At 42.5% G+C, this 26,989-nt stretch overlaps 1 protein-coding gene across 8 annotated transcripts in view; it reads right to left on the bottom strand.

The window, feature by feature from the left end:
- The window catches only part of NCOA1 (nuclear receptor coactivator 1), a 323,605-nt gene that overhangs the window by 79,478 nt on the left and 217,138 nt on the right, over positions 1-26,989 (bottom strand). For 7 of the 8 annotated variants that reach the window (XM_058164793.1, XM_058164792.1, XM_058164789.1 and 4 more), the window contains one exon: positions 19,186-19,352. In XM_058164793.1, the coding sequence (XP_058020776.1) occupies positions 19,186-19,352 (167 nt within the window). Of the gene's footprint in view, positions 1-19,185; positions 19,353-26,989 lie in introns of those variants that run through there. The other variant, XM_058164794.1, reaches the window with a different exon arrangement.

Below are 26,989 nucleotides of genomic sequence, written 5' to 3'. Positions count from 1 at the left end.
ACTGACCCAATCCATATTACACTATACAACGCTGTTACAAACCTAGGTCTTGAACAACTTGTAACTAACAATACAAGACTCAACAACTGCCTTGACCTTATCTTCTGCAAAAATTCAAACTCAATTTACGGACTACAAATTAAAGAACCTTTTTCCAACAGTGACCACTGCATGATTGATTTTCGTCTCAATATACGTCCATACTTAAATCGTCATAACAACAGTACTCCCAACTACAACTTCAAAAAAGCCAATTACGACCTTATAAACAACGATCTTTCATTTCTGGACTGGCAAAATCTGTTTGCAACCAGCATAACCGCTGATGACCACTATAGAGTCTTCCTACTTGAAATCAATAGAGTCATTAAACTATATGTACCACAAATGACTACCATGACCAAGAAAAACAAACTACCCATATCAATAAAAAAGCTTCAATCAAAAAAATCCTCTGGAAAAGAAACAAAAAAGGCTATGTTACAAATTTCAAAAACCGCTACAGAAACATATGCAACCAAATAAAAACTGAATGCACAAATTACCACACCAAGCAAGAAGAGAACCTTCTACGCACAAATTCCAATCGTGCCTTTTATAATTTTGTCAACAATAAACTTAAAGACTCAAGATCCATCCCACCACTAAAAGATTCTAACAACAAAGAATGCAATGACGAAACAGTCAAAGCAAACCTCTTCAACATTTTCTTTGGCTCAGTTTTTGTTAACTCCGATAACACATATCCGACATTCCACAAACGAACCAGCAATGACTATGATGATTTAACTCATATAGATTTCACAGAAGACAACGTTGGAAAAGCTCTTCACAACTTAAAACCATCGCTTTCTATTGGACCCAATGGACTATGTGCATATTTCTTAAAAAAACTTTCCATTAATATAGCAGAACCCCTAAGTATTATCTTTGATAAAGCTTTCACTACCAGTTCTCTTCCCAAACTTTGGTCACTAGCCACAGTCATCCCTATCTTCAAAAAAGGAGACCCCAGCTTAGTCAAAAACTACAGACCGATCTCCCTTTGCTGCGTCACCTGCAAAGTCATGGAATCTATCATCAACCAATCCATTACCTCACACTTAGAAACTAACAACCTACTCTCCAACAAACAATTTGGTTTCAGGAAAAAATTATCATGTAACTTACAACTTCTCCACTGCAAAAACATATGGACTTCAAATCTCGATCAAGGCAAATCAATAGATGCAATCTACATAGACTTCTGCAAAGCTTTTGACTCAGTAGTACACGATAAACTTCTCCTAAAACTAACATCCTATGGCATCTCAGGACCCCTCCACAAATGGATATCTGCTTTTCTGTCTAACAGACAACAAGTGGTCAAAATTGGCAATGCTTTATCAAATCCTGTTCCTGTCAAGAGTGGCGTTCCTCAAGGCAGCGTCCTTGGACCAACACTCTTTATACTATACATTAATGATCTTTGTGACCATATCTCAAGTAATTGTGTTCTCTTTGCTGATGATGTCAAACTATTTAACACCACAGACAATACTTCTATCATTCAAAATGACCTTGATCATCTAACCGCTTGGTCTAAAAATTGGCAGCTCCAAATTTCAACCAGCAAATGCTCAGTCTTACATATAGGAAAAAAGAACCCAAACTAAGTACATACTAGATGGACATTACCTTACAGACGACCCCCATCCCGTTAAAGACCTTGGAGTTTTCATGTCAAATGATCTAAGTGCCAAAGCCCACTGCAACTACATAGCAAAAAAAGCTCTAAGAGTTGTAAACCTAATTTTGCGTAGCTTCTTTTCCAAAACACCACACTACTAACCAGAGCATATAAAACATTTGCTAGACCAATTCTAGAATACAGCTCACCTGTTTGGAACCCTCACCACATCTCTGACATCAATACAATTGAACATGTCCAGAAATATTTTACAAGAAGAGTTCTCCATTCCTCTGAAAACAACAAAATACCTTATCCCACCAGACTTGAAATCCTAGGCTTAGAAAACTTGGAACTCCGTCGCCTTCGACAAGACCTAAGTTTAACTCACAGAATCATCTATTGTAATGTCCTTCCTGTCAAAGACTACTTCAGCTTTAATTGCAATAATACAAGGGCAACCAATAGATTTAAACTTAATGTTAACCGCTTTAATCTAGATTGCAGAAAATATGACTTCTGTAACAGAATCATCAGTGCTTGGAATACTTTACCTGACTCTGTGGTCTCTTCCCATAATCCTAAAAGCTTTAACCAAAAACTTTCAACTATGGACCTCACCCCATTCCTAAGAGGACCATAAGGGGCGTGCATAAGCGCACAAACGTGCCTACCGTTCTTGTCCTATTATTTTTCTTTTCTTTTTTCTTTCTTCTTTCTTCCTAATAGAGAATTTCTGGCTGGGGGTTGTAATAAATTATTTTTGAAGTCTCTTCCAACTTGAGGTCAGAAGTCTAACAATCAAATCTATGCACAATGATTATGATTTTCTTTAAGAGGTGGTCAGAAAAATGTGCATTTTGAATTGTAAAGAACACTGGTGATATGAGCCTTAAATTTTAACACAAATATAATTCTAGGCATTAAATAATGAGATAAATTGCATTATTATTATTGAAAAACCTATGAACTAGCATGCTGGAGAAGAGCCACAAATTATAATTGACAAATGACCTTTGTAAACCTAGTACATTCTAGATGTGTTGGATTACAAATACTGTTATAATTAGAATTGTAATTCAACACATTTAGAGAGAATCAGGTGGGGAAAGTTGTGTTAGTACTTCATTTCTAAAACTAGCCAACTAGGATATTCTTATTCTTATTCCTATTTTTATGCAAAGCATGATGTTGTTGCAAGTAAACCAACTTTGCTATCGTGAACCTTTCATGATAAAAGAGACCTATGCTAATCTTTCTTTTTAAACCCAAGTGACTATGGAAATTATGTAAGTATTGTATCACCAAGGTCTTTTTAGCAATTCTACCATGTAGCATGAATCAATAGAGGAATAAGAGCTATATGAAACAAGAATGGGAAGAAACTCCAATTTGGGTATTCATACATTTAATGAATCACTTTCCTCCATCAGGTCCTATTTTTTATTATATTGTACAAGAGAACGACAATATTTCTGCCTTTTCTTACAGTTAAGATACTCTACTTATCATGGCCCAGTTCTCAACAATGTCCTCATCTGAGAGGAATTTACCAGAATTGCATATAGCATTTTAATCAGATTACAGATGCATCCAACTTTGGAATGCAGTTTTCTTCGCAATTTAATAATAAGATGGTTTTTGCTAGAACATGTCTCTTTTGTTTTCAGTGTCGGAAATGGAATTGGTTTACATGCTATGGTTCCCAAATCCATATCTCAAATGCAGAGACAGCCATTTGTACAAGGATGATGGCCAAATGGTTCTTAACGCTTTCCACAGTCACCACTTTTTGCCCTAGAAATATACATTCTCCTTGCCATTTTCATCATGGGACTTATTTTTAAGATGGTATCTCCCTATAGAAAATTTATAGAATCACAAACCAGCCAATATTATAAGCAAGTGTGCAGGGATTTGGAGGCGGACAATGGGCAAAATGGGAGTGCCAAGCATCCCACCCCCACAGCTTCTTCTGTTTCCCCTATTTTCCATATAAGGAAACTCCAGGGCTTGAGATTCTGCAATTTGTTAAATACAACAGTTTGCTGGGTCACACAATCTGACCCAGAATATAATACAGAAACAGACAGCAATTACTTGAAACTCTTCATTCATTTGTATTATTATTACTTTTATTACTATATTTTTACCTTGTCCTTTTTTATATATAACTGAAGGTGGCAAACCAGGGGTGAAATCCTACTGGTTCAGGCCAGTTTGTCTAAACCGTAATAAAAAATACTACTGGTTCACCCAAACTGGTAGTAAAAAATGCTTTCAAAACGTTTTAAAAAAGGTTCCCAAGATCGCATGCCACAGCTAATTCCTCCCCCTCCCCGCTGTTCGACTTACCTTCCCAAACCTCCTTCAGGCATGCACGTTTGGTGTGAACTGTGCACGCGCACAGCACATTCTTGGCACGTAATGTGCATGCCCAGCCTGCGAACCAGTAGCAAACCGGTTCAGATTTCACCACTATTTTGACTAGTTTGGAGAATCGGTTAATACCAGCTCTGACTGACCCCACCCCCACCTATTCTCTGCCTCCCGAGTCCCTGCTGATTGGAAGGAAATTGGGATTTTGCAGTAACCTTCCCTGGAGTGGGACGAGAATGGAGATTTTTTTAAAATTTGAATTTATATCCCGCCCTTCTCCGAAGACTCAGGGTGGCTTACACAGTGTTAAGCAATAGTCTTCATCCATTTGTATATTATATGCAAAGTCAACTTTTATTGCCCCCAACAATCTGGGTCCTCATTTTACCTACCTTATAAAGGATGGAAGCCTGAGTCAACCTTGGGCCTGGTGGGACTTGAACTTGCAGTAATTGCAAGCAGCTGTGTTAATAACAGACAGACTTAGTCTGCTGAGCCACCAGAGGCCCTAGATTTTACAGTATCCTTCCCCTGTCATGCCCACCAAGCCATGCCATGCCCACAAGCCACGCCCACAGAACTGGTAGTAAAAAATTTTGAATCCTACCGCTGAACATACCTAATCCTCCTGCTTCCTGGCCCCACAATGACTACCCTGTAAGGCAGGTTGGGCTGAGACACAGTGACTGGCCCAAAGCCACTTGACCAGTTTTCATGCCTAAGGGAGACCTAGAACTCAGTCTCCTGGTTTCTAGGCCAGCACTTTAACCATTATCCTAAACTGGCTCTCACTTGAAAGAAAATTCAACTGAGCAGAATGTTTAATTGTATGTACATTATAGTTTTTGCAGACACTCCTTTTAGAAACAAAGGGTAAATTGGGGAAAACTAAGTAAAGTAACCTCACAAATGCGAAGTAAGGTTCCTGCAAGCAATAGAACTTTAATCTCTAGCAGACCACTGGCAGGGAGGGAAGAGAATTTTGGAGAATTTTGGAGAAAAGCAAAGAAGTCAATAATCCCAGAAATGTAAACTGTGGCTTGCTTTAAGTAGAAGGATGTAAATCATTAGGTCCTTTCAGCTCTGGGATTCTATGAACAGAAGAAAGAATAAATTATAAGTCATAATATGTGTTTTTATGCATTTTAGGAGAGGATGCAAAAAAATCTCCCTTAGAATAAATTGGTCAGTGAATTAATGCCATCTTTAATATATAATTGGTTTATATCTCCTACAGATCATTCTTCCTCAAGGTTTACAACAGAACGTATTTGATGATTTCATCAACTGTTTGTTTTGACACACATAGCATGAAACAGCACAGTTCAAAGGCATCAAAACATTTTCTTGATCTTGTCTGATGATTCTTCCTCATTTCCAACCTTCAGAGTGGTATCATAAATATACAGTATCTGAGGTTGTTGATGTTTCTCCCCCAGATCTCAAATTTAATTTCATTTTCAATTTCTTCTGGTCCACTACATCTATTTTGTATGTATTAAATAAATAATATTATGCAACTGTAACATATCTTTCCTCAATTCTTAATTGTTCCAGTTATGATAAAAAATTTTTCAAGAAGCAGATGGGGTGACCCAGGTTTTTAAGCAGTGGTTTCAATTTTTTTTACTACCAGTTCTGTGGGTGTGGCTTGGTGGGCATGGCATGGCATGGCTTGGTGGGCGTGGCAAGGGAAAGACACTGTAAAATCTCCATTCCCACACCATTCCAGAGGAAGGTTACTGCAAAATCCCCATTTCCTCCTGATCAGCTGGGACTTGGGAGGCAGTGAATAGATGGGGGCAGAGCTAGTCAGAGGTGGTATTTACCGGTTCTCTGAACTCCTCAAAATTTCCACTACTGGAAACAAAGTGATTAAATAAATTGTTCTATTTTAATCTCTGGGCCATTGTGGTATTTTCCATACATGCTTAGAAACTGAATATAGCATTTTAATGGCAATATCCTGTAAGGTTTTAAACTGCTGCTAGTGCTTCATGAACTTCACTGAATGAACTTATGGAATATTGGTGAGGTTATATCTGGTTCTTCTGCTTATTTTGTTTTCTTTTGTTTAAATTGTAATTCTGCAAGAAGGAGCCCATGATCTGTGCCACAATAGGAATCATGTCTTGTTTTTCTTCATGAAGTAAAGCTTTTTCATCTTTGCTTGAGAATATATAATCAACTTGATTTCAATGTTGTTCAGCTTTTTAGTATTTGGGGAAAGATGGTTGTATAATCATTGAATTTTTTTGGCTGAACTCTGATAGTCTGTCTCCTGCTTTGATCTGTTGGTTATGCACTGAGACCAAATTCTGCCTTTATTCCAAATGCCATTTTGATTCCAACTTTAGCACTTTAGTTCTTCTATATTTAGTATGATTTTTTTTAATGCTACATCAACAAGATGCTTTAAATTATTATTTAAATCAATTTCCACTTCCTCTATATTGGTTAGACATAGATATGCATCACTGTAATAGTGATTGGCTTGCATTAAATTTAAATGGATATCATTGGGGTGGGGGTTGAATCTGAGCACTGTCTTTGACAATATTTTGTTAATAGTGATGTTTTCTTGTCTGCTTCTACTCCGATGAGAAATAACCAGTTCAAATTCATTTCTTTTTCTCAGAATGTCAATAGGCAGCCTTGACATTTCTGTTTTCACAACATCAAATTGGTTTTGATTCATGGTTTGACATCCGACATTCCATTAGTATATATTCTTTGCATTACCAAACTTTCCTTTTGCCTCTGGCCACATCACTAGTTGTATATCCTTTGGGCTTAATCCACCTACATTATAAACACTAGTGCTACTCATGCTTTCCTCCAGTCTTCCCCAATAGCTTGCTGGATACTTTTTGCTCTGGAAAGACTCCTATTCCTGTATCATGTTGACACTGTCTTGATTGTAAATACTGTAACCATTTTGGGTTTTTAGCAGAATATTGGAGCACGTTTCTAGTGTATTTAGTCTGATCCCTTGTCTATGACCTGATTTCATGGGTGACCTTTCTGGAAATGTAGACCCCGCAATTGTATATATAGTTCATGGCATCACTGGAATGCACAAGCCTTTCCCCATTACAAGGTATAGTCCCATGTTTCATAAAATCTGATTAGTAGATTTGTTCTATGAAACCAATGCCCCTGCTGAGAAGGAGTGTGTACATTTGTCATTGTGGGCTTCTAAAAATGTTCCAGCTGCTTAATAGGATGATGCCACAAAAAAAGGCACCTGTGTTGTAATTCTCACTGGAAAATCTCCCACAAATTATATGGCCTTGCACCTGTCTAGGGCTGTTTCATCTAGCTCAGACAACAACTTTGGCAGACTGAACAAGTACACATGGCATGCCCTAAGAGGAGCCCTTTGAGTTTAAATTAGTTGCCATCTATAAGGACAAGTTCAAATCTCCATTGGGCATGACCCCCATGATCAAATTATTCTTGTCTGTAATTCTTCATCTGTAAAATGGAAATAGCAATCAAAATGTCACCACAATTCGTTGGGATGGCTTGTGGATGAATTTCAGTCTCAGCCAGTCATACAAGGTTCATCAGTGAGTAACAGTGACTAAAAAAACCTCCATGTAGTAAATTGGTATACCTGAGTCTCAGAGGATATGGACTGACAACAAAGACATGCTATAGGTTAAGGTTAGGGTTAGATTGCCCTGGATGTGCCTTCTTTGGTTCCCTTGAGATCTGCATGCAGAGACGATTGCCTGGATAGCTGAATTGGACATGCAATTATGAGGCCACTGCCATACCCCATAGAAGTTTTACTTATAATTGTGTGGAGTGTGCATGCATCTTCACTTTTTTTCTGTCATGTTCTCATTTTTGTGGAGTAGTTGCCAATATGTTCAAAGCAATGAACAAACTTTTTCAAAGTAATAGTGAATATATGGATTAGAATTAGTAAGTATGTAAAAATAAAAAAGTAATTGTCTGTGTTTAACCTACAAACATTATTATTTAGCATATGAATTAATTAGAAGAAAATTATTATTATCTTAGTAAATTAGCCTGTACAGTTGTGAATTGTAATTCACTGTTTTTAATACTTTCAGATTGTGTTGTACTTTTTAAAATATGTTTTAATATGTTTTGATATTGCATTCTGCTTTTATATTGCTTTACAATTGTTGTTAGGCTGCTCAAACTAATGCATTTAAGATTGGCCACTATATAAAGCAAAATAAATAAAATTTCAATTATGTGCAGACATTTCATCCATCTATTTCATTCATTTGCAAAACAACAAACTTGTGACTTCATCAAGAAAGCTTTTCTTTCTCTATTTTCTTTCTTTCTTTCTTTCTTTCTTTCTTTCTTTCTTTCTTTCTTTCTTTCTTTCTTTCTTTCTTTCTTTCTTTCTTTCTTTCTTTCTTTTTGCAGTCTCTAGGCACCAAGGTCTTGAAAAGCACCATTCACAGAGCAGCTCTGGTCTAAAAACCATCATGAAACTTTTGTGGGAAGGTGGAGTGCTGAAAAATTAACTGTCTTACTCCTTCCTTTGCCATGTTTATAGCTGTCTTGGCAGATGAACTTCAGACTGCTGCCACAGCCGCAAACTCCATGTCCTGCCAACTGTACATTACTGGCCTTGGAAGGGCTCCAGTCCTGGGAAACCATTCTCAAAGAATTTGCTTGATACTTTTAAATAACAGCAGCCTAGCATGCAAAGCAGAGGCAGAGGAGCCGGCCTGGACTGCTGTATAAGCATGCAGCTAGGGTTGATTTAGAAGGCTTCCTCTTTTCTCTCAAAGTCCTCCCTCTATTCTAAGGGAGAGAAACAAACGAGATACTTGGTATGGAGGGAAAGGGCTGGCCTCTTGCATCTTCAAAAGAAACAGAGCAGAGAAATCCGTCAATAGGAGGAACTGCCCCTGATGAAACACTTGGCAAAAGGAGGCTTAACTGTGGATTGTTTCCATTCACTGTAGCTTCCACCTGCTGCTTCATACCTTTGCTTTCCTTTCGACAGTGCCAATTAGTGTTCTCTGGGCCACTGAAAATCCTGAGTATGGAATTTAAAGGGTATTTATTTGATGTTTTGAGATTTAAAACTTCCTCTCTTCACCTTGCCACAGCATCTGGGACAGAGATGGACAGCATATTGATATCTTAGGGCTGTCCTTAATATTTTGGGGAGTTACCTGGGAGCTGCACTTGGTGATAATGCAAAGTTGAATTGGGTTAGGCTTTTCTGGGTGGTTTCCTTTGTTTTGGGACAGAGTTGGGGTTGGTCAGTTTCTTAACTTATATTAAATCCATTTCCAGTCTTTCTCTCAAAATGTCAGGAAATCATTCCACCAATTTTCAATAAAACATTGCATAGAAAGGAGAAAAAGAGGTAAGGGAGAAAGTGAGGATCAACTACAGATTGATTGAATAGCACCAGTTCAGCTTTAGAATCTCCTGTGTAGGAATATGTTAGTAGTTTGTTTTTGGGGCCAAGATGCCCAGGGCCAGCAAACCAATTTCCTTTGCACTATCATCAATGTGGAAGGAGCACTAAAACACGTCAATTCCAAGCTATGAAGCAAGGTAGTTGATATCTAACAGTTGTACAAATGAGTAGAGGACATTATAATTCATTAGGCTGTTTCACAAAACTTTCCCTAGCAACAGCAACCACTTTCCAACATGCTTTGACATTCATTATTATACCTGAATGCAACGTCGCATTTGTATGTATATCCATGGCAAAATCATATCTGTTTATTTCTAAGGCCTTTTTTAACATTACAAGATTCTAGTTTTTCCTAATGTGGAAACCAACATAGAAAAAGATAGGGTTGCAGAAATCAGCAGTCTTAAGCAGAGTTTCCTATAATTACTTTTGTTATAGCTCCTGTTTTCTGCTTCTTAGCCACTCCCCACCCCCAACTGCTTACCTTTATCATTGTGCCCTTCTGCTCCCTATTGAATAAACAATTCTTCTTGCAGAAGACAGCAGCTATAGAGTGCTGAGCTCAGGTTTCTCCTACATCTCCAGCAGAATCAGGGTTCAGTGAGAATAACAGCCTTGTGGTATTTAAGCCAAAAATCTATCTAGTCCAGCATCCTGTTTCCACCAGTAGACTTTAAAGCCTTTTACTTGACCTCAAAAGTTGGTACTGAAAGATGGATGCTCTTAAACAGAAAGCTCACTTCCCATCCTGTTTAGCAACCTTTTTCTCCATTAACCCACAATATCATTTAAGTTTCCTCACTCTATAACTTTAAGAGAAAGACTTTGCTTATTCTTAGGAAAGGGCACTCAAATCAGTTGTGGAACTAACAATGGAATCCATTTCCTAAAACGACGTAATTTTTATGCATTCTAGTTCAAAATATAGTCACACATTGTATTTGTAGAGTCAACAAGGGTAGAGTTCACTAACAATCAGGAATGGAAATCAAATGGACAAACCAGCATTCATAAGTTCTTTGTTGGGGATAATAGAAAATGTTTTGGAGCGAAGATACCAACATGATTAACACTCAATCCCAAATGCTGAAAGTTCAGATGGCATTTTTTGATGGATACTGATGGTCTTAGCCACTTTTCAGCCATCATCTCTTGATCAAAAGGTTAGAAATAAATATAGTGTAAATGCGATGAGGTTCCTCCCTCTTTTCCCCAAACAACACAGTCAGCAGAGGCAGATAAGCTGCCAAAAGAGAGCAAAGCTCAAGGAAACATACACTGAAGTAGCAATTGGCCTAGTTAATGTTCAGCCAAGCCATGCCATGTCAAGGAGACTAATGACTGCTGAAAGTGCCCATAAGCCAAAAATTCTTAAGCACTTACCTCCTTGAAAAATCCCTTCAGTTTTCATCCGTAGTGTGCATGAAATCTGATGAAGCACATCACTGAATGCATGTTTCCGAAAAATCCCTTTCTCTCCAACAGTGTATAGCACTGTTTCTCAACTGTGGCAACTTGAAGATGTGTGGACTTCAACTCCCAGAATTCCCCAGCTAACCAGCTGGCTGGGGAATTCTGGGAATTGAAGCCCACACATCCTCAAGTTGCCATGATTGAGAAACACTGGTACAGTATATAGCATCTGGGTTCTGCAATAACTTTCCTAAAGTGTCATAAAGCACTTACAGAGGCCAATGGCACTAACTTCTCCTCATATAGACTAACCTGACATTTCTCCAGAAACCTTTTTTTTCCTAACACTCACCAAAAGGCAAAGACAAAAGTATCGATTTACAATTAAATACATGTGGAATCATTATTTACTTTTCAAAACCAGCATCATGAATTTGAGCAGTAGAATTTGGATAGGATTCACAGGAATTCCTTGCCTTTTTAAAGCTATCCTCTGCCACTGGGGTGGTCTGTCTGAATAGTTTTGAAAAATTCAAGCAGCTGTAAAAGGGCTTCCTTCAGTCCTGTCCAGAATGTTCCATTAACTTAGCTTTACTATCATCCTGCATGAACATTGCTGTGAATTACAGGGACAAAAGACAAAATCACTTTGCTAAACCGTAAGAAACTTTGAGACATTTTGAGATAGTATTTTTAAAGAATTGCATATACTGAAGTTTCTGAAGCTTGGAATATTTAATTTCCTTACAGCAACACAGTTGAAATCTCTTGTGATTTGGAATTATATATATTTTTCCCAGAGATATGAGGCTGCCTATCTAGAATTGGACAATTGCCTTATCACATTCAAAATTGCCTACTCCCAAATGAAAACAGATATCTGAGATCTCATACAGAGATATTTTACTTTCCCTTGGCACCTAACAACAATTTAATTTTAAAACGTTAACATTGAAATAATGCCCTTCCAAAATTAGATATCTACTGGAAAATGTTATATTTTTCATACAGATTTTTTGAAAAAGCTAACTTTCTGAAACAGAAGGTGATAAATCCAGCCGACTGCTATCTCAATACACTTTCACAAGTATCAAGAACAGCTTTCTGCATTTATATTTAACTTGTAGCAAGAATAATATGATCGCTAACAGGGAAAGCAGCCATTTCATTTTCTGTTCCTACTGCGAGGCATGCATTATTGTTTGCCACAAAATAAACACAGTGTGTAAACTGTCTCCTAAGAGGCTTCAATGGAAGGTGTAAACATGAGAAAACATTAACATGTGAACATGCTTATTATGGGCTACATGGACTGCAGAGATCACAAGTATCCTTGGCAAGAATGTTAGAACCTCCCTTTCATTCCCCTCCATTCTGGATGTAAAGGAAACTTCCTTGGGATGAAAAGCAGTGTCTTTTCTCCTTGGCAAGTTGACAGACTATGTGCCCTATGTTTTGTCTTTCAAATTAGCTACCAATGCTACAAAGCAAGCATTCAATTTAGAGAGAAACATGGAGTGCCTCTTTCTCTCATCTAAGCATGAAGGGATTCCAGAATAGACCTTGGCAGGGCCCCTATTTCTCATGCTCCCAGCTGCTAGCAATTTAGTTACAGTGGGAGAAATGAGAGAACTTCTCTCTTGAATTGTATGAGTGCAGAAATTCGAACTGAAAATCTAGATATTTCTACCCTCCCCCCACAATCTATTATTGGCTTCTGTTCTCCTAAAGTAGCATTTTTAGTAATGTACAATTATGTCCAACAATATTTTACTTTGGAATGACTCAGTGGGTGGATTTTGTAGTGTAAGATTTGGGTTCTACTGTATACTTTAGTATATGGCTCTGATTACTTGTCTGATTATTTCAGCAATTTTTTTTTTTCAGAAAAGTTATAATACTGAATTTTCAGATGATGGAGAAATGTTGTTTCTCCCAGAAATTATTCAGACTTCCAGAAAGTAGTGAGAATTTATTTTCAAATCAGCATTTCCAACTGTGCCATTAATTCTCGCTCTTTCTTTCAAGTAAATGATAGGTTTAGTGCAGGGGTCTGCAAACTAGGCTCTTTTAAGTCTTGAGGACTTCAACTCCCAGAGTTCTGGGAGTTGAAGTCCACAAGTCTTAAAAGAGCCAAGTTTGCAGACCCCTGGTTTAGTGCACTGGCAGCCAAATGGAAATTCACTGAAGTCAAATACGTATTTGCATTCACATACACACATGCACATACACATTCACATACATATTTAAGCAGACACAGTTTTAAAATGCATAAAAAGCAGAAAGACTACACAAATGGATACTTTGGGTCAAGTACCCACAATACAATAGCAGTAACAATAGCAATAGCGCTTAGACTTATATATTGCCCCATAGTGCTTCACAGCAGTCTCTGGGCGGTTTACAATATCAGCATATTGCTCCCCAAAATCTGGATCCTCATTTTACTGAATGGAAGACTGAGTCAACCTAAAGCCTGTCAGGATCAAACTCCTGGCTGTGGGCAGAATTAGTCTGCAATACTGCATTCTCACCACTATTTTATTTATTTATTTATTTATTTATTTGATTTTTATACCGCCCTTCTCCCGAAGGACTCAGGGCGGTGTACAGGCAAAAGTAAAAAAAACAGACAATACAATATACAATTTAAAATGCAAGTTAAAAAACTTATTATAATTAGCCTAAAAACTTTAAAATATATAAAAAACTAAAACCTGATTTAAAATTAGTAATAAGAAATTTAAAATCGATAAAACTTAAGCCAGCCCCGCGCGAGTGAAAAGATGTGTCTTCAGTTCGCGGCGAAAGGTCCGAAGGTCAGGTATTTGGCGTAAACCCGGGGGAAGCTCGTTCCAGAGTGTGGGAGCCCCCACAGAGAAGGACCTTCCCCTGGGGGCCGCCAGCCGACATTGCTTGGCGGATGGCACCCTGAGAAGTCCCTCTCTGTGAGAGCGTACGGGTCGGTGGGAGGCATGCGGTAACAGCAGGCGGTCCCGTAAGTACCCAGGCCCTAAGCCATGGAGCGCTTTAAAGGTCATAACCAAAACCTTAAAGTGCACTCGAAAGGCCACAGGTAGCCAGTGCAGTCTGCGCAGGAGCGGTGTTACGTGGGAGCTACGCGTAGCTCCCTCTATCACCCGCGCAGCTGCATTCTGGACTAACTGAAGCCTCCGAGTGCACCTCAAGGGGAGCCCCATGTAGAGAGCATTACAATAATCCAAGCGAGAGGTAACGAGCGCATGAGTGACTGTGCACAAGGCATCCCGATCAAGGAAGGGGCGCAACTGCCGAACCAGGCGCACCTGGTGGAAGGCCCTCCTGGAGACGGCCGTCAAATGATCTTCAAACGACAGCCGTTCATCCAGGAGGACACCTAAGTTGTGCACCCTATCCTTTGGGGCCAATAACTCGCCTCCAACAGTCAGCTGCGGCTGCAGCTGACTGAATTGGGATGCTGGCATCCACAGCCACTCCGTCTTGGAGGGATTAAGCTTGAGCCTGTTTCTCCCCATCCAGACCCGTACGGCTTCCAAACACCGGGACAGCACTTCAACAACTTCATTGGGGTGGCCCGGGGTGGAAAAGTACAGCTGGGTGTCATCAGCATACTGCTGGTATCTCACCCCGAAGCCACTGATGATCTCACCCAACGGCTTCATATAGATGTTGAACAGAAGGGGCGAGAGGATCGACCCCTGCGGCACCCCACAAGTGAGGCACCTCGCAGTCGACCTCCGCCCCCCCGTCAACACCGTCTGCAACCGGTCAGAGAGACAGGAGGAGAACCACCGATACACGGTGCCTCCCACTCCCAATCCCCCCAACCGGCGCAGCAAGATACCATGGTCGATGGTATCAAAAGCCGCTGAGAGGTCTAATAGGACCAGGGCAGAGGAATAACCCCTGTCCCTGGCCCTCCAGAGATCATCCACCAATGCGACCAAAGCTGTCTCCGTGCTGTATCCGGGTCGGAAGCCGGACTGGAATGGGTCTAGATAGACGGCTTCATCCAGGTATTGGGGTAGCTGTCGCGCCACAGCACTCTCTACAACCTTCGCAACAAAGCGAAGGTTGGAGACTGGACGGTAATTACCCAAAATAGCTGGATCCAAAGAGGGCTTCTTGAGGAGGGGTCTCACCACCGCCTCTTTCAAGGCGGCAGGGAAAACCCCTTCCAACAAAGAAGTGTTAATAATCCTCTGGAGCCAGCCTCGTGTCACCTCCTGAGTGGCCAGTACCAGCCAGGAAGGACACGGGTCCAGTAAACATGTAGTGGCGTGAAGCCTCCCCAACAACCTGTCCACGTCCTCGGGAGCCACAGGGTCAAACTCATCCCAAACAGACTCAACAAGACGTGCCTCCGCTCCCTCGCTTGGATCATCCCAATTTCGGTCCAGACCATCCCGGAGCTGAGCGATTTTATCGTATAGATAACCACTAAACTCCTTGGCACGTCCCTGCAAAGGGTCATCCCGCACCTCCTGATGAAGGAGGGAGCGGGTCACCCGAAACAGGGCGGCCGGGCGGTTATCTGCCGACGCAATGAGGGTGGAGGCGTAGGAACGCCTCGCCTCCCTCATTACCACTAGGTAGGTCCTAGAATAGGACCTAACTAGTGTCCGATCAGCTTCGGAACGACTGGACCTCCAGGTGCTCTCTAGGCGTCTTCTCCGGCATTTCATCTCCCTCAGCTCCTCGGAGAACCAAGGGGCCGGACGAGATCTGCGCCGGGTCAGAGGCCGCAAAGGCACGACACGGTCCAAGGCCCCAGCCGCGGCCTGTTCCCAGGCCACAACTAGTTCCTCAGTCGTGCCGTGGGCCAGATCCTCAGGGAATGGCCCAAGCTCCGTCAGGAACCTCTCGGGGTCCATCAGGCGCCTGGGACGGAACCAACGTATAGGTTCCGTCTCCCTGCGATGGTGAGTGGCAGTTTGGAAGTCTAGGCGAAGGAGAAAATGATCGGACCATGACATTGATTCTGTTACTAAATCATCTAATTCCAGATCATTTAACCACTGTCCAGAGATATAAATCAGATCCAGCGTGCCTCCCCCCATGTGCGTAGGGCCATCATTTACTCGAATCAGGTCCAAGGCCATCATGGAAGCCTGGAACTCCCGAGCTGCAGTCGATAACAAGCCAGCTGATGGTAGGTTGAAATCCCCCATGACTATAAGTCTGGGGGTCTCAACCGCCACAGCGGCAAGTACCTCCAACAGCTCGGGCAGGGCTGTGGTCACGCAGCAAGGAGCCAGGTACGCGATCAACAAGCCCAACTGATTCCTATGGCCCCACCTCACATAGAGGGATTCACAGCCGGCAATCTGAGGAACAGTGGCCTCCCTCGGCTCTAGATCTTCCTTAATGACAACCGCCACCCCCCCACCCCTACCTTGGGCCCTCGGCTGATGAAATGCTCGGAAACCTGGAGGGCACAGCTCAACAAGGAGAACCCCCCCCTCTGGACCCAACCAGGTCTCCGTAATGCCCATAAGGTCCGCGGACTCCCCCTGAATAAGATCGCAAATCAGGGGAGCTTTATTAGCCACAGACCAGGCATTACATAACATCAACCGAAGATCCAAGCTCTGAGGATCATGGCCGCCCGAGGAACGGGTAGGAACTGAGGGGCCGGAGCACGTGATCGCTTTCAGACATCGAACACGTGCTCCCAACTCTCGATACGGCCCCCCCATGCCACTAGGGCTCTTGCAGCAAGGCCAGAATTATGATATACACATCATCATCATCATCATCATCATTATTATTATTATTATTAATTTAATTTATATACTGCCCTTCTCCCGAAGGGCAGTATATAAATACTGAAGACAACAATTATAATGTTGCCTGATACGGTTAGCAGCTCTCTGAAGCAGGGGTGAAATGCTCCTGGTTCAGACCGGATCACCTGATCCGGTAGCGATGGCGGTGGGTGGTTCGGAGAACCCGTAGCAAAAATCCCTGCCCTCCCCCCCGCCCCAGCTGAGCTGTGCAATCATCAAAGGTTGTTTTTTTTTTTAAACTTTTAAAAGCATTTTTTCTTTGGCTGAAAAAATGCTTTTAAAAGTAAAAAAAAAAGCCTCTGATGATTGCGCAGCTCAGCAGGGATCGTCAGAGCCCTTTAAAAGCATTTTTTCTACATCCTCTTCGGCCAAAGAGGTTGTAAAAAAATGCTTTTAAAAGGTTCTGGCGATCAGGCAACTCAGCTGGGATTGTCTGAACCCTTTAAAAGCTTTTTTCTCTGGCGATCCCAGCTGAGTTGCCTGATCATCACAGGCTTTTAAAAGCATTTTTTTACAATCTCTTCCACCAAAGAGGTTGTAAAAAAAATGCTTTTAAAAGTGTTTTTTTTAAAAGTTGGCCACGCCCACTCAGTCATATTACCCCACCACCACCAAGCCACACCCACAGAACCAGTAGTAACAAATTTTACAAATCACCCCTGCTCTGAAGCAATTACAAATCTTCAAATAGCCACATCTGTCTCCTACCCCAATTTCCTTCCCTTAAAAGATTCTGGTGTCATCCAACTGCAAGCCAGTATAGAAACATGTATAATTTTGTAATCCCAATCCTAAAACTAAAATCCAAGTCTCTACCAAACAAAATGTTTTTGTAGTTTCTCAGATAGTACATCACATTAAAATAGGTGTCTCAAAACCTTCTTTTCAGAAGTCTGTTTGCAACACAAACAGAAATCTGCATTCTTTATCCTGCGTACTGGAATGAATATTAGCCAATGGCATAGAACTGGTCCTGAAACATTACTGGAATTCCTTGGCTAGTGATTCTTAAGAATTTATTTGCACATAAAATAATTGTGCTCCTTTTTGAGATGAAAAGATCTGATGAAGCAAAATTTAATTGTTAATGACCAAGGATTTTTGCATCTACAGCTTCTAATGCCTGTTAATCAGCTGCCCTTATATTCTTAATAGAACTTCAACTGTGTTTTAGCTTGGCAAACAAAAATAAAGTGACTGCAAGGATAGAGGAAGTATGAGTAGGAAGTGACAAGACAGCAAAATTGAACGTATCCTTGCTCTGCACACAGGCTCCTATTACAAATGGTCCCTGCTTCCCAAGCACTGGAGAAATTCTTGAGCATTGACTCCAATGTACTAATTCTCCCCTGAAATGTCCCCAATAATCACATACACACAGTCTATATATGATCCATTGGGGAGCGGGGGGAATAATACTGACTTTTCTTTGAAATAGTATATTTTAGTTCAATGAGGAAAACTGATTGTATGCACTGGCATCTCAGGTAAGAAATAAATATTAAGTGGAAATCTGCTTCAAAAATGCCCTGGGGATTGTTTTAGTAAATAGCTTTGGGACAGTATTATGAGCATCAGAACAGTAGGAAACACAATGAAGGTGCATAATGTTTCTCTGCTCGTCAATTTCTCGCTCCAAGTCCATATATCCCACATGATTCCACATTAACTTTGCAGGATCCAGAATTGGGATGTTGTAAAGAGAAAATCATGACAGAAAAGGAACAATGAATACATTAAGTATCCATCTCTCCAGCCAGGTCTTCTTCTTTTTTTTTGTTACAACATTATATACAAGCACATATAATGAAAGAAAACAATAGGACAGGAACGGTAGGCACTTTTGTGCACTTATGCACACCCCTTAAGCTTAGTCTTCTGCTACATTTCAATCCTTCCCAAAGCTGTTTGCTAATTTACAGAAAAAATGTACAGTATATCCGTCACTAGATGGAGTTGCACATAATATGCAGCTTGTCTCTTGGTTCTATGGCTCAATGCCCCTCAAATATATTGAACTTGTTTTCCTTTCTACTACCCTTAGTGTATGTCCAAAATTGTTCTACCATCTGTAAGAGTTAGGGATGCTGTTACTATTTGCAATTGTGTGTTATTATCTTTGGGATAGAATATTACCCCTGCAGCTTTAAAAAACAACTTTCGCTCCTTCCTTACAATGTGCATACAGTGAATGTTATCAGAACACAGCAGGAGTTTACCTGAAATCCCTTATCAGGTTGCTGTTGTGGAACAATGAAGATCTTGTTTTCCCAGTTCATCCAATGTGAACTAAGAAGATAATGTTATGCAAAACTTGAATTTTGATCAATTGGGCTTTAGCAATAGATGACTGATAGGATTCTATTCTACCTTTATGAAGATTCTTCAAGTTCTCCTGCGCTTCCTCAAGAAGATCCTGGCACATAGGTTATATATCATTGTATTATAAATTCAAGAACACAAGGAATGAACAACAAAAAAGGCAAAATATTTTGCAGATCTACCTTGTTCGAGTCTTTTCATCTGCTGAATCTGATCAACCGTTTTTTTTAGAATCTTGCATTTGTCTGGTTTAACACTCAGGCTGTCAATCTCTCCAATATTGGCTGAAAGCAGCTCTGCCAGCTCTTCTAAGTATTTGTTCTCTTGCTCCCTGCGTCGTTTCTCATTGCTGTTAGAGAAAATCAATTCAGTTACTGAATTCTCCATAATCAAAACCTATGTATGGTTTGTTCAAATAACAATTCAAAAGCTGGACCAATAATAAATCAAACCAAATATTTGAATTCCTTGAATAGTTGGGAGCTTTTGTGAACACATCCCAAGCACCAGTGGCAGGTTGCTCCCAGTTCGGTCTGGTTCTATAGAACCGGTAATAAAACCAGCGGGAGGCTTTGCCCACCCACCATGATATCATTGGTGATCTGCACATGCGCAGAAGCACACATGTGCACTCCCATTGCGAACCAGTAGTAAAGGTAAGTAGTGTGCTCCTGTTGCAAACCAGTAGTAAGGTTGTGAACCAGTAGTAAAAGTAAACTCACTGAAATCCAATCTGTTTCAACATTAAAACAAGCATAGATGTGAAGTGAGGGACCATCGAGGAGAAAGATTACACAAGGTGAAGAGTGAAGCTGTCTAAGCAGAGGTAAGAGCATTTATTAGGGCTTATCTTGTGGTGATAAGAGTGGTGAAGTGAGCTCATTTCTTCACTCTACAGAAAGCCAGCTGGTGGCCTCATTTCAAGTGATTAGGTCTCTTTTGATAAGGAGGGGCTGAGGGAATCCTTACAGTGTCTCTGTGAGGAATATTGTTGGGATCTGTTTGATAGAACCACTTGGCTTTGCTTGAACTTGGGACTCCAGATGTACAGATCCTATAGAAGTGCCTAAGACTTGTCCAAACTCAGTTATTTAAACAAAGTCTAAATAGGTTATTCCTAAGAACATAGATAGGACCTTATTGCTATAGTTTATTTTTATCTCTGATATAGGGTATAGGGAAGATATAGGGATCTGTTGAGGAGGAATCCAGCTCTGACTCAACCCTAGAAAGACAGAGTAGCTTTGGGTTTTTAGTTTCTCGACCCACAATCTGGAGAGGCATCATCTTTGATTTTTGAGGGAACAGCCCTTCCCAGGGAGAACTGGTGTGCAATTCTAGAGTTCTCCTGAACTTATGACCCCTATTTGGTTGGGGGCGGGCTTTGCACAGAAGCATCTCATGTGCCAACTGCACCTAATGCTGGACTAGGAGGCCTTGCTGACCATCACTTATCATAGTCACTTCCTATCTGGATGAAAACAACATGCTGTGCATGGGGATCCTCTCTACATGGGGATCCCCTTGAGGGGCATCCGGAGGCTTCAGTTGGTTCAGAATGCGGCTGCGCGGGTGATAGAGGGAGCCCCTCGTGGCTCCCGTGTGACACCTATCCTGCGCAGACTGCACTGGCTACCTGTGGCCTTCCGGGTGCGCTTCAAGGTTTTGGTAACCATCTTTAAAGCGTTCCATGGCATAGGGCCGGGCTATTTACGGGACCGCCTACTGCTACCGAATACCTCTCACCGACCCGTGCGCTCTCACAGAGAGGGACTCCTCAGGGTGCCGTCAGCTAGGCAGTGCCGTCTGGCGACACCCAGGGGAAGGACCTTCTCTGTGGGGCTCCCACCCTCTGGAACGAACTCCCCCCAGGACTTCGTCAACTTCCGGACCTCCGAACCTTCCATCGCGAGCTTAAAACGCATTTATTCATCTGCGCAGGACTGGATTAGATTTTAAATTTATACTGGTTTTAAATGGGTTTTATTATTTATATTGCTTTTTAATAATTCGGCCATGTAGAATAAGTTTTTTAACTGTTATTTTAGTCTGTATTTATATGTGCTTTTTTACCTGCCTGTGAACCGCCCTGAGTCCCTTGGGAGATAGGGCGGTATATAAATGTGATTAAATAAATAAATAAATAAATAAATAAATAAATAAATAAATAAATAAGGGCATCCAGAAATTACAACTGGTCCAGAATGCAGCAGTGTGCACTCAAGTGTCCCATTTCTCCATAGGACACCAGCACACTGGCTTCCAGGTTTTTTTTTTCCTGGTGTGATTCCATATGGTAGTTATCACCTTTTAAGAGCTGAATGGCAGAGGCAAGTTATTTGTGGGATCACTTCACCCTGAAAGTATTTGCCAACTGTGCCAGGCCCAGAAGGCTACTGGTGGCTTTTCCACCAAGCACTGGATTATTATGAGGATGGAGTCCAGAAAAGATTACTGCTAATATATTGAGAAATGTTCTTTCAGGGTGCCACAAGTTGTATTTTTGGAAGTTCTTTTTTTTAATTTTGGTAATGTTGTTATTAGGGTGCACCATCAAGCAAAATCAATGGGGAAGTCATCAGGGGGTCGTGATCATGTGACATCATCACTTAATGATCCAGGGGTTCACAGTTAATGATGGAACTGCAGAATTACACTCGTTATGTGGTGTGAACATGCGACAACACAATTTATGACCATACCTCTTAACAATAGCAATTCTGGTCCCAACTGGCATCATTATTTGAAATAGCTGAGACGCCATGGACGGAGAGAGGAATACCACCTCTATTAGATTATGGATTTTAGGACTGAGCTTGGTGCAGAGTAGTAATAACTTTCTACCATCAGACTACATCTGCTTATTGTACTATCTCGTGTCAGCGTTAAGCCAGCCACCATCCGAAGATATTCTGGCAGATGGGTATCCATTAGGATTTGGCATTACATCCTGCCACCCCAGACATTATACTACTACCTCTCGCTGTCTTCTTTCTCCTGCTTATGCTTTTGAACATTTATGCGATATTCTGCTTTGGAACTCTTGCGCCTGCAGTGCCCCGCCTGCAGGAATGGCCCACAGATTATCAAGGGCGGCCTCAATGACGGGTCTTGGGACCCACAGAGGTGGCATGAAAAAAAAGAGCCTTTGGGGTTTTAGATAGGGCTTTTTAAGGGGTGGGAGGGGCAGGGCGGTGTTGGGGTAGCCCGTCGGGTGGGGAGCCAGTCCTTGCGTGTGCTCGCGACGGTTTTTAATGGGTTCGGAGGTTAGGGGAGATTGCGTTCCTGCTGGTGAGGGTGGTCTGATTAGCACGGTAAGGGGAGGGGCAGATATGGCGGAAGGGGGACCATATCGTTTTGGGGGTCGCGGTCAATGTTTGCAGGCGATCGCGCCCGATCCCGTCCTTTTCCCGTTCCCGGATGGTCGAGACCCTCAGAGCCTGGGCCTTGGCTGATGTTATGCAACGCACGGTCCGTAGTCAATAAGGCCCCTAATACACGATCTTATTCAGGGGCGCTGCGGATCTTATAGGCGCACGGAAACCTGGCTGGGCACAGAAGGGGGTGTGCCTTTTGTTGAGATGTGCCCGCCAGGTTTCCGTGCATTCCATCAGCCGAGGGCCCAGGGCAGGGGTGGAGGGGTGGCGGTTGTGATTAGAGAGAGCCTAGAGCCGAGGGAGACCACTGTACCTCAGATTGCTGGGTGCGAATCCCTCTTTGTGAGATGGGGTCATAGGTGTCAGGTGGGACTACTGATCGCGTACCTGGCTCCTTGCTACGTGACAGCCGCCCTGCCCGAGCTCCTGGAGGTGCTGGCCGGGGTGGCAGTTGAGACCCCCAGACTTTTAGTCATGGGGGACTTTAACTTGCCATCTTCCGGCTTGTCATCGACAGCAGCTCGGGAGTTCATGGCTTCCATGACGGCCTTGGACCTGACCCAAGTAGTTGATGGCCCTACTCACATTGGGGGTGGCACTCTGGACTTGATTTTTGTCTCTGGTCAGTGGTTGAGAGATCTGGACTTGAAGGAAATAGTCATTGAACCTTTGTCATGGTCAGATCACTCTCTTCTTCGCCTGGACTTTCTGACCGCTACTCCCCACCGCAGGGAGACGGAGCCGATCGTTGGTTCCGTCCCAGGCGCCTGATGGACCCGGAGGGGTTCCGGACGGAGCTTGGGCCATTCCTGAGGGTCTGGCTCACGGCTCGGCTGAGGAACTTGTTGCGGCCTGGGAACAGGCCGCGCGGGGCCTTAGACCGAGTCGTGCCTTTGCGGCCTCTGACCCGGCGCAGGTCCCAACCGGCTCCTTGGTTCTCCGAGGAGCTGCGAGGGATGAAGCGCCAGAGAAGACGCCTAGAGAGTTCCTGGAGGTCTAGCCGTTCGGAGGCTGATCGGACACTAGTGAAGTCCTATACTAGGACTTACCTAGTGGCATTGAGGGAAGCGAGGCGTAGCTACGGCTCCTCCCTCATTGCATCGGCAGATAACCGCCCAGCCGCCCTGTTTCGGGTGACTCGCTCCCTTTTACATCAGGGGGAGCGGGATGACCCGTTGCAGGGACGTGCTGAGGAGTTTAACGGTTATCTATACGATAAAATCGTTCAGCTTCGGGATGGTTTGGACCAGAATTGTAGTGACGCGGGTGAGACGGCTGAGGGCGGTCTTGGTGACATTTTATGGGATGAGTTTGACCCTGTGGCTCCCGAGGACATGGACAGGTTGTTGGGTAGGTTGAATGCCACCACGTGTTTACTGGACCCGTGCCCCTCCTGGTTGGTGCTGGCCACTCAGGAGGTGACACGAGGCTGGCTCCAGGCAATTACAAGTGCTTCTTTGGTGGAGGGAGTCTTCCCGGCCGCCTTGAAAGAGGCGGTGGTGAGACCCCTCCTCAAGAAGCCTTCCCTGGACCCGGCTGTTTTAGGTAATTATCGTCCGGTCTCCAACCCGCCGCGCGAAGGTTGTAGAGAGTATGGTGGCATATCAGTTTCCCTACACCTGGATGAAACTGTCTATCTAGACCCGTTCCAGTCCGGCTTCCGGCCCGGTTACAGCACTGAGACGGCTTTGGTCGCGTTGGTGGATGATCTCTGGAGGGCCAGGGATAGGGGATGTTCCTCTGCCCTGGTCCTGTTAGACCTCTCAGCCGCTTTTGGTACCATCCACCATGGTAACCTGCTGCCCCGATTGGGGATTGGGAGTGGAGGCACCGTTTATCGGTGGTTCTCCTCCTATCTCTCCGATCGGTCGCAGACGGTGTTGACGGGGGGGCAGAGGTCGGCTCCGAGGCGCCTCACTTGTGGGTGCCGCGGGTCGATCCTCTCGCCTTTGTTCAACATCTATATGAAGCCGCTGGGTGAGATCATCAGTGGCTTCGTGTGAGGTACCAGCTGTACGCTGATGACACCCAGCTGTACTTTTCACACCGGGCCACCCCAACGGTTATCGAAGTGTTGTCCCGGTGCTTGGAGGCCGTACGGGTCTGGATGGGGAGAAACAGGCTCAAGCTCAATCCCTCCAAGACAGAGTGGCTGTGGATGCCGGCATCCCGGTACAGTCAGCTGAGTCCTCGGCTGACTGTTGGGGGCGAGTCATTGGCCCCGATGGAGGGGGTGCGCAACTTGGGCGTCCTCCTGGATGAACGGCTGTCTTTGGAAGATCATTTGACAGCCGTCTCCAGGAGAGCTTTTTACCAGGTTCGCCTGGTGCGCCAGTTGCGCCCCTTTCTAGACCGGGATGCCCTATGCACGGTCACTCACGCCCTCGTGACGTCTCGCCTGGATTACTGCAATGCTCTACATGGGGCTCCCCTTGAAGGGCATCCGGAGGCTGCAGTTAGTTCAGAATGCGGCTGCGCGGGTTATAGAGGGAGCCCCTCGTGGCTCCCGTATGACACCTATCCTGCGCAGACTGCACTGGCTACCTGTGGCCTTCCGGGTGCGCTTCAAGGTGTTGGTAACCTCCTTTAAAGCGCTCCATGGCATAGGGCCGGGTTATCTACGGGACCGCCTACTGCTACCGAATACCTCTCACCGACCTGTGCACTCTCACAGAGAGGGACTCCTCAGGGTGCCGTCAGCTAGACAGTGTCGTCTGGCGACGCCCAGGGGAAGGGCCTTCTCTGTGGGGGCTCCCACCCTCTGGAACAAACTCCCCCCAGGACTCCGTCAACTTCCGGACCTCCGAACCTTCCGTCGCGAGCTTAAGACGCATTTATTCATCTGTGCAGGACTGGCTTAGATTTTAGATTTTAAATTTAGATTTTAAATTTATAGATTTTTAAATTTACAGGGGTTTAAATTTGGTTTTAAGATTTATATTTATATTTTTAATATTTGGCATTAGAATAAATTTTTTAATAGTTATTTTAATTGTATATAAATGTTTTATGTGCCTGTGAACCGCCCTGAGTCCTTCAGGAGATAGGGCGGTATACAAATTTGAATAAATAAATAATAAATAAATAAATAAATAAATAAATAAATAAATAAATAAATTATTTGAGGACTACCTATATATTTTCAATGTCTCATTGTTTGTATCATTTTACCAAATATTTTTAGTGCATTAAGTTTTATGACATATGGTATTTTTGTGATTAACTGTCAATGGTATTGCTTAGGTCAGCTCTTGAAATTGCTTTCTCAGAAATATCAAAGATTTCTCTTATATAAAGAAATACATAAAGGAAGACTATTTTATTAGCTGCTGATATAGGAAGGGGAAAGCAGAAAAGGTCATGGTAGGATGGAGTTGATGAGAACCTCAAAAAGAGAAACTTAAAAGCAGAAAATGAAATCTATGCAGCATGGATATGGTAGAACTAAAGAAGGGTAGAAAGATAAGGACAGATACAGTAGCTACTGTAATTCAAAATTAGGTTGAGTCATATTTCCTTTACTTTCCTTTTACTGTAAGTCACACCTTTAATTTACTTTGCTTGCCAGTTAATAATAATAATAATAATATCAGAGTTGGAAGGGACCTTGGAGGTCTTCTAGTCCAACCCTGCTCAGGCAAGAAACCCTACACCATTTCAGACAAATGGCTATCCAACATTTTCTTAAAAATTTCCAGTGTTGGAGCATTTACAACTTCTGCAGGCAAGTTGTTCCACTGATTAATTGTTCTAACTGTCAGGAAATTTCTCCTTAGTTCTAGGTTGCTTCTCTCCTTGATTAGTTTCCACCCACTGCTTCTTGTTCTACCCTCAGGTGCTTTGGAGAATAGTTTGACTCCCTCTTCTTTGTGGCAACCCCTGAGATATTGGAACACTGCTATCATGTCTCCCCTAGTCCTTCTTTTCATTAAACTAGGCTTACTTTCTTACTTAAACTTAGTTCTTACTCTCTTTCTGTACTTTGCTTACTTTGGAATAGTGTGATTGTATGTATGTGTTTATTTGTTTTTTTTTTGAGCTGTCCCAATTCTCTCCTTTTTGCACATAACTTATCTGAGGTGTCAATTCTGTCATTAAGGCAGAAAAATCCCCAACTTATTGAATTAAAAGGAGTTAGAGTTAGGGCAAAAAGCAATTGGTAAGTTGCTACCAGGGATAAAATTTGAGGGCAGCATGCCAACAAAACAGAGTTAATAAACTAAAAGAAAAAAATGAATTAAGAAAGATAATCTCTTGCAATAACAATCACTTCATAAGCAAAGCTGAGATGTGGCTAACAGATCATGAAATCATACAAAGGAAGAACAACTAACTCTTATTTAGTTGCAAAAAGCCAATTCTATAGTTTGCAATGTTTCCCCCCCAAACTTAAAAAAATGAATAATGAACGGTTGTAAATTGCTTAAATCCTTTCCCAAGATTTATGTTATTGGCCAGACTCCTATTTTTGCAATGCTCCAATTGTAATACCTTGACAGCTAGGAAAACAGAACCTATCTCCCATCTCTTTCAGTTAGTGTCTCCATTACTTGTAAGAACTACTATGGTTCTTAGAATTTTGTGCTTGATCCTACTACTCTGTGCCATA

The sequence above is a fragment of the Ahaetulla prasina genome, chromosome 1 (assembly GCF_028640845.1).
Source record: "Ahaetulla prasina isolate Xishuangbanna chromosome 1, ASM2864084v1, whole genome shotgun sequence".
In the NCBI taxonomy this organism is placed as follows: domain Eukaryota; kingdom Metazoa; phylum Chordata; class Lepidosauria; order Squamata; family Colubridae; genus Ahaetulla; species Ahaetulla prasina.
The sequence above is the reverse complement of the archived record's forward strand: the minus strand, read 5'-3'. Positions and strand labels throughout refer to the sequence as shown.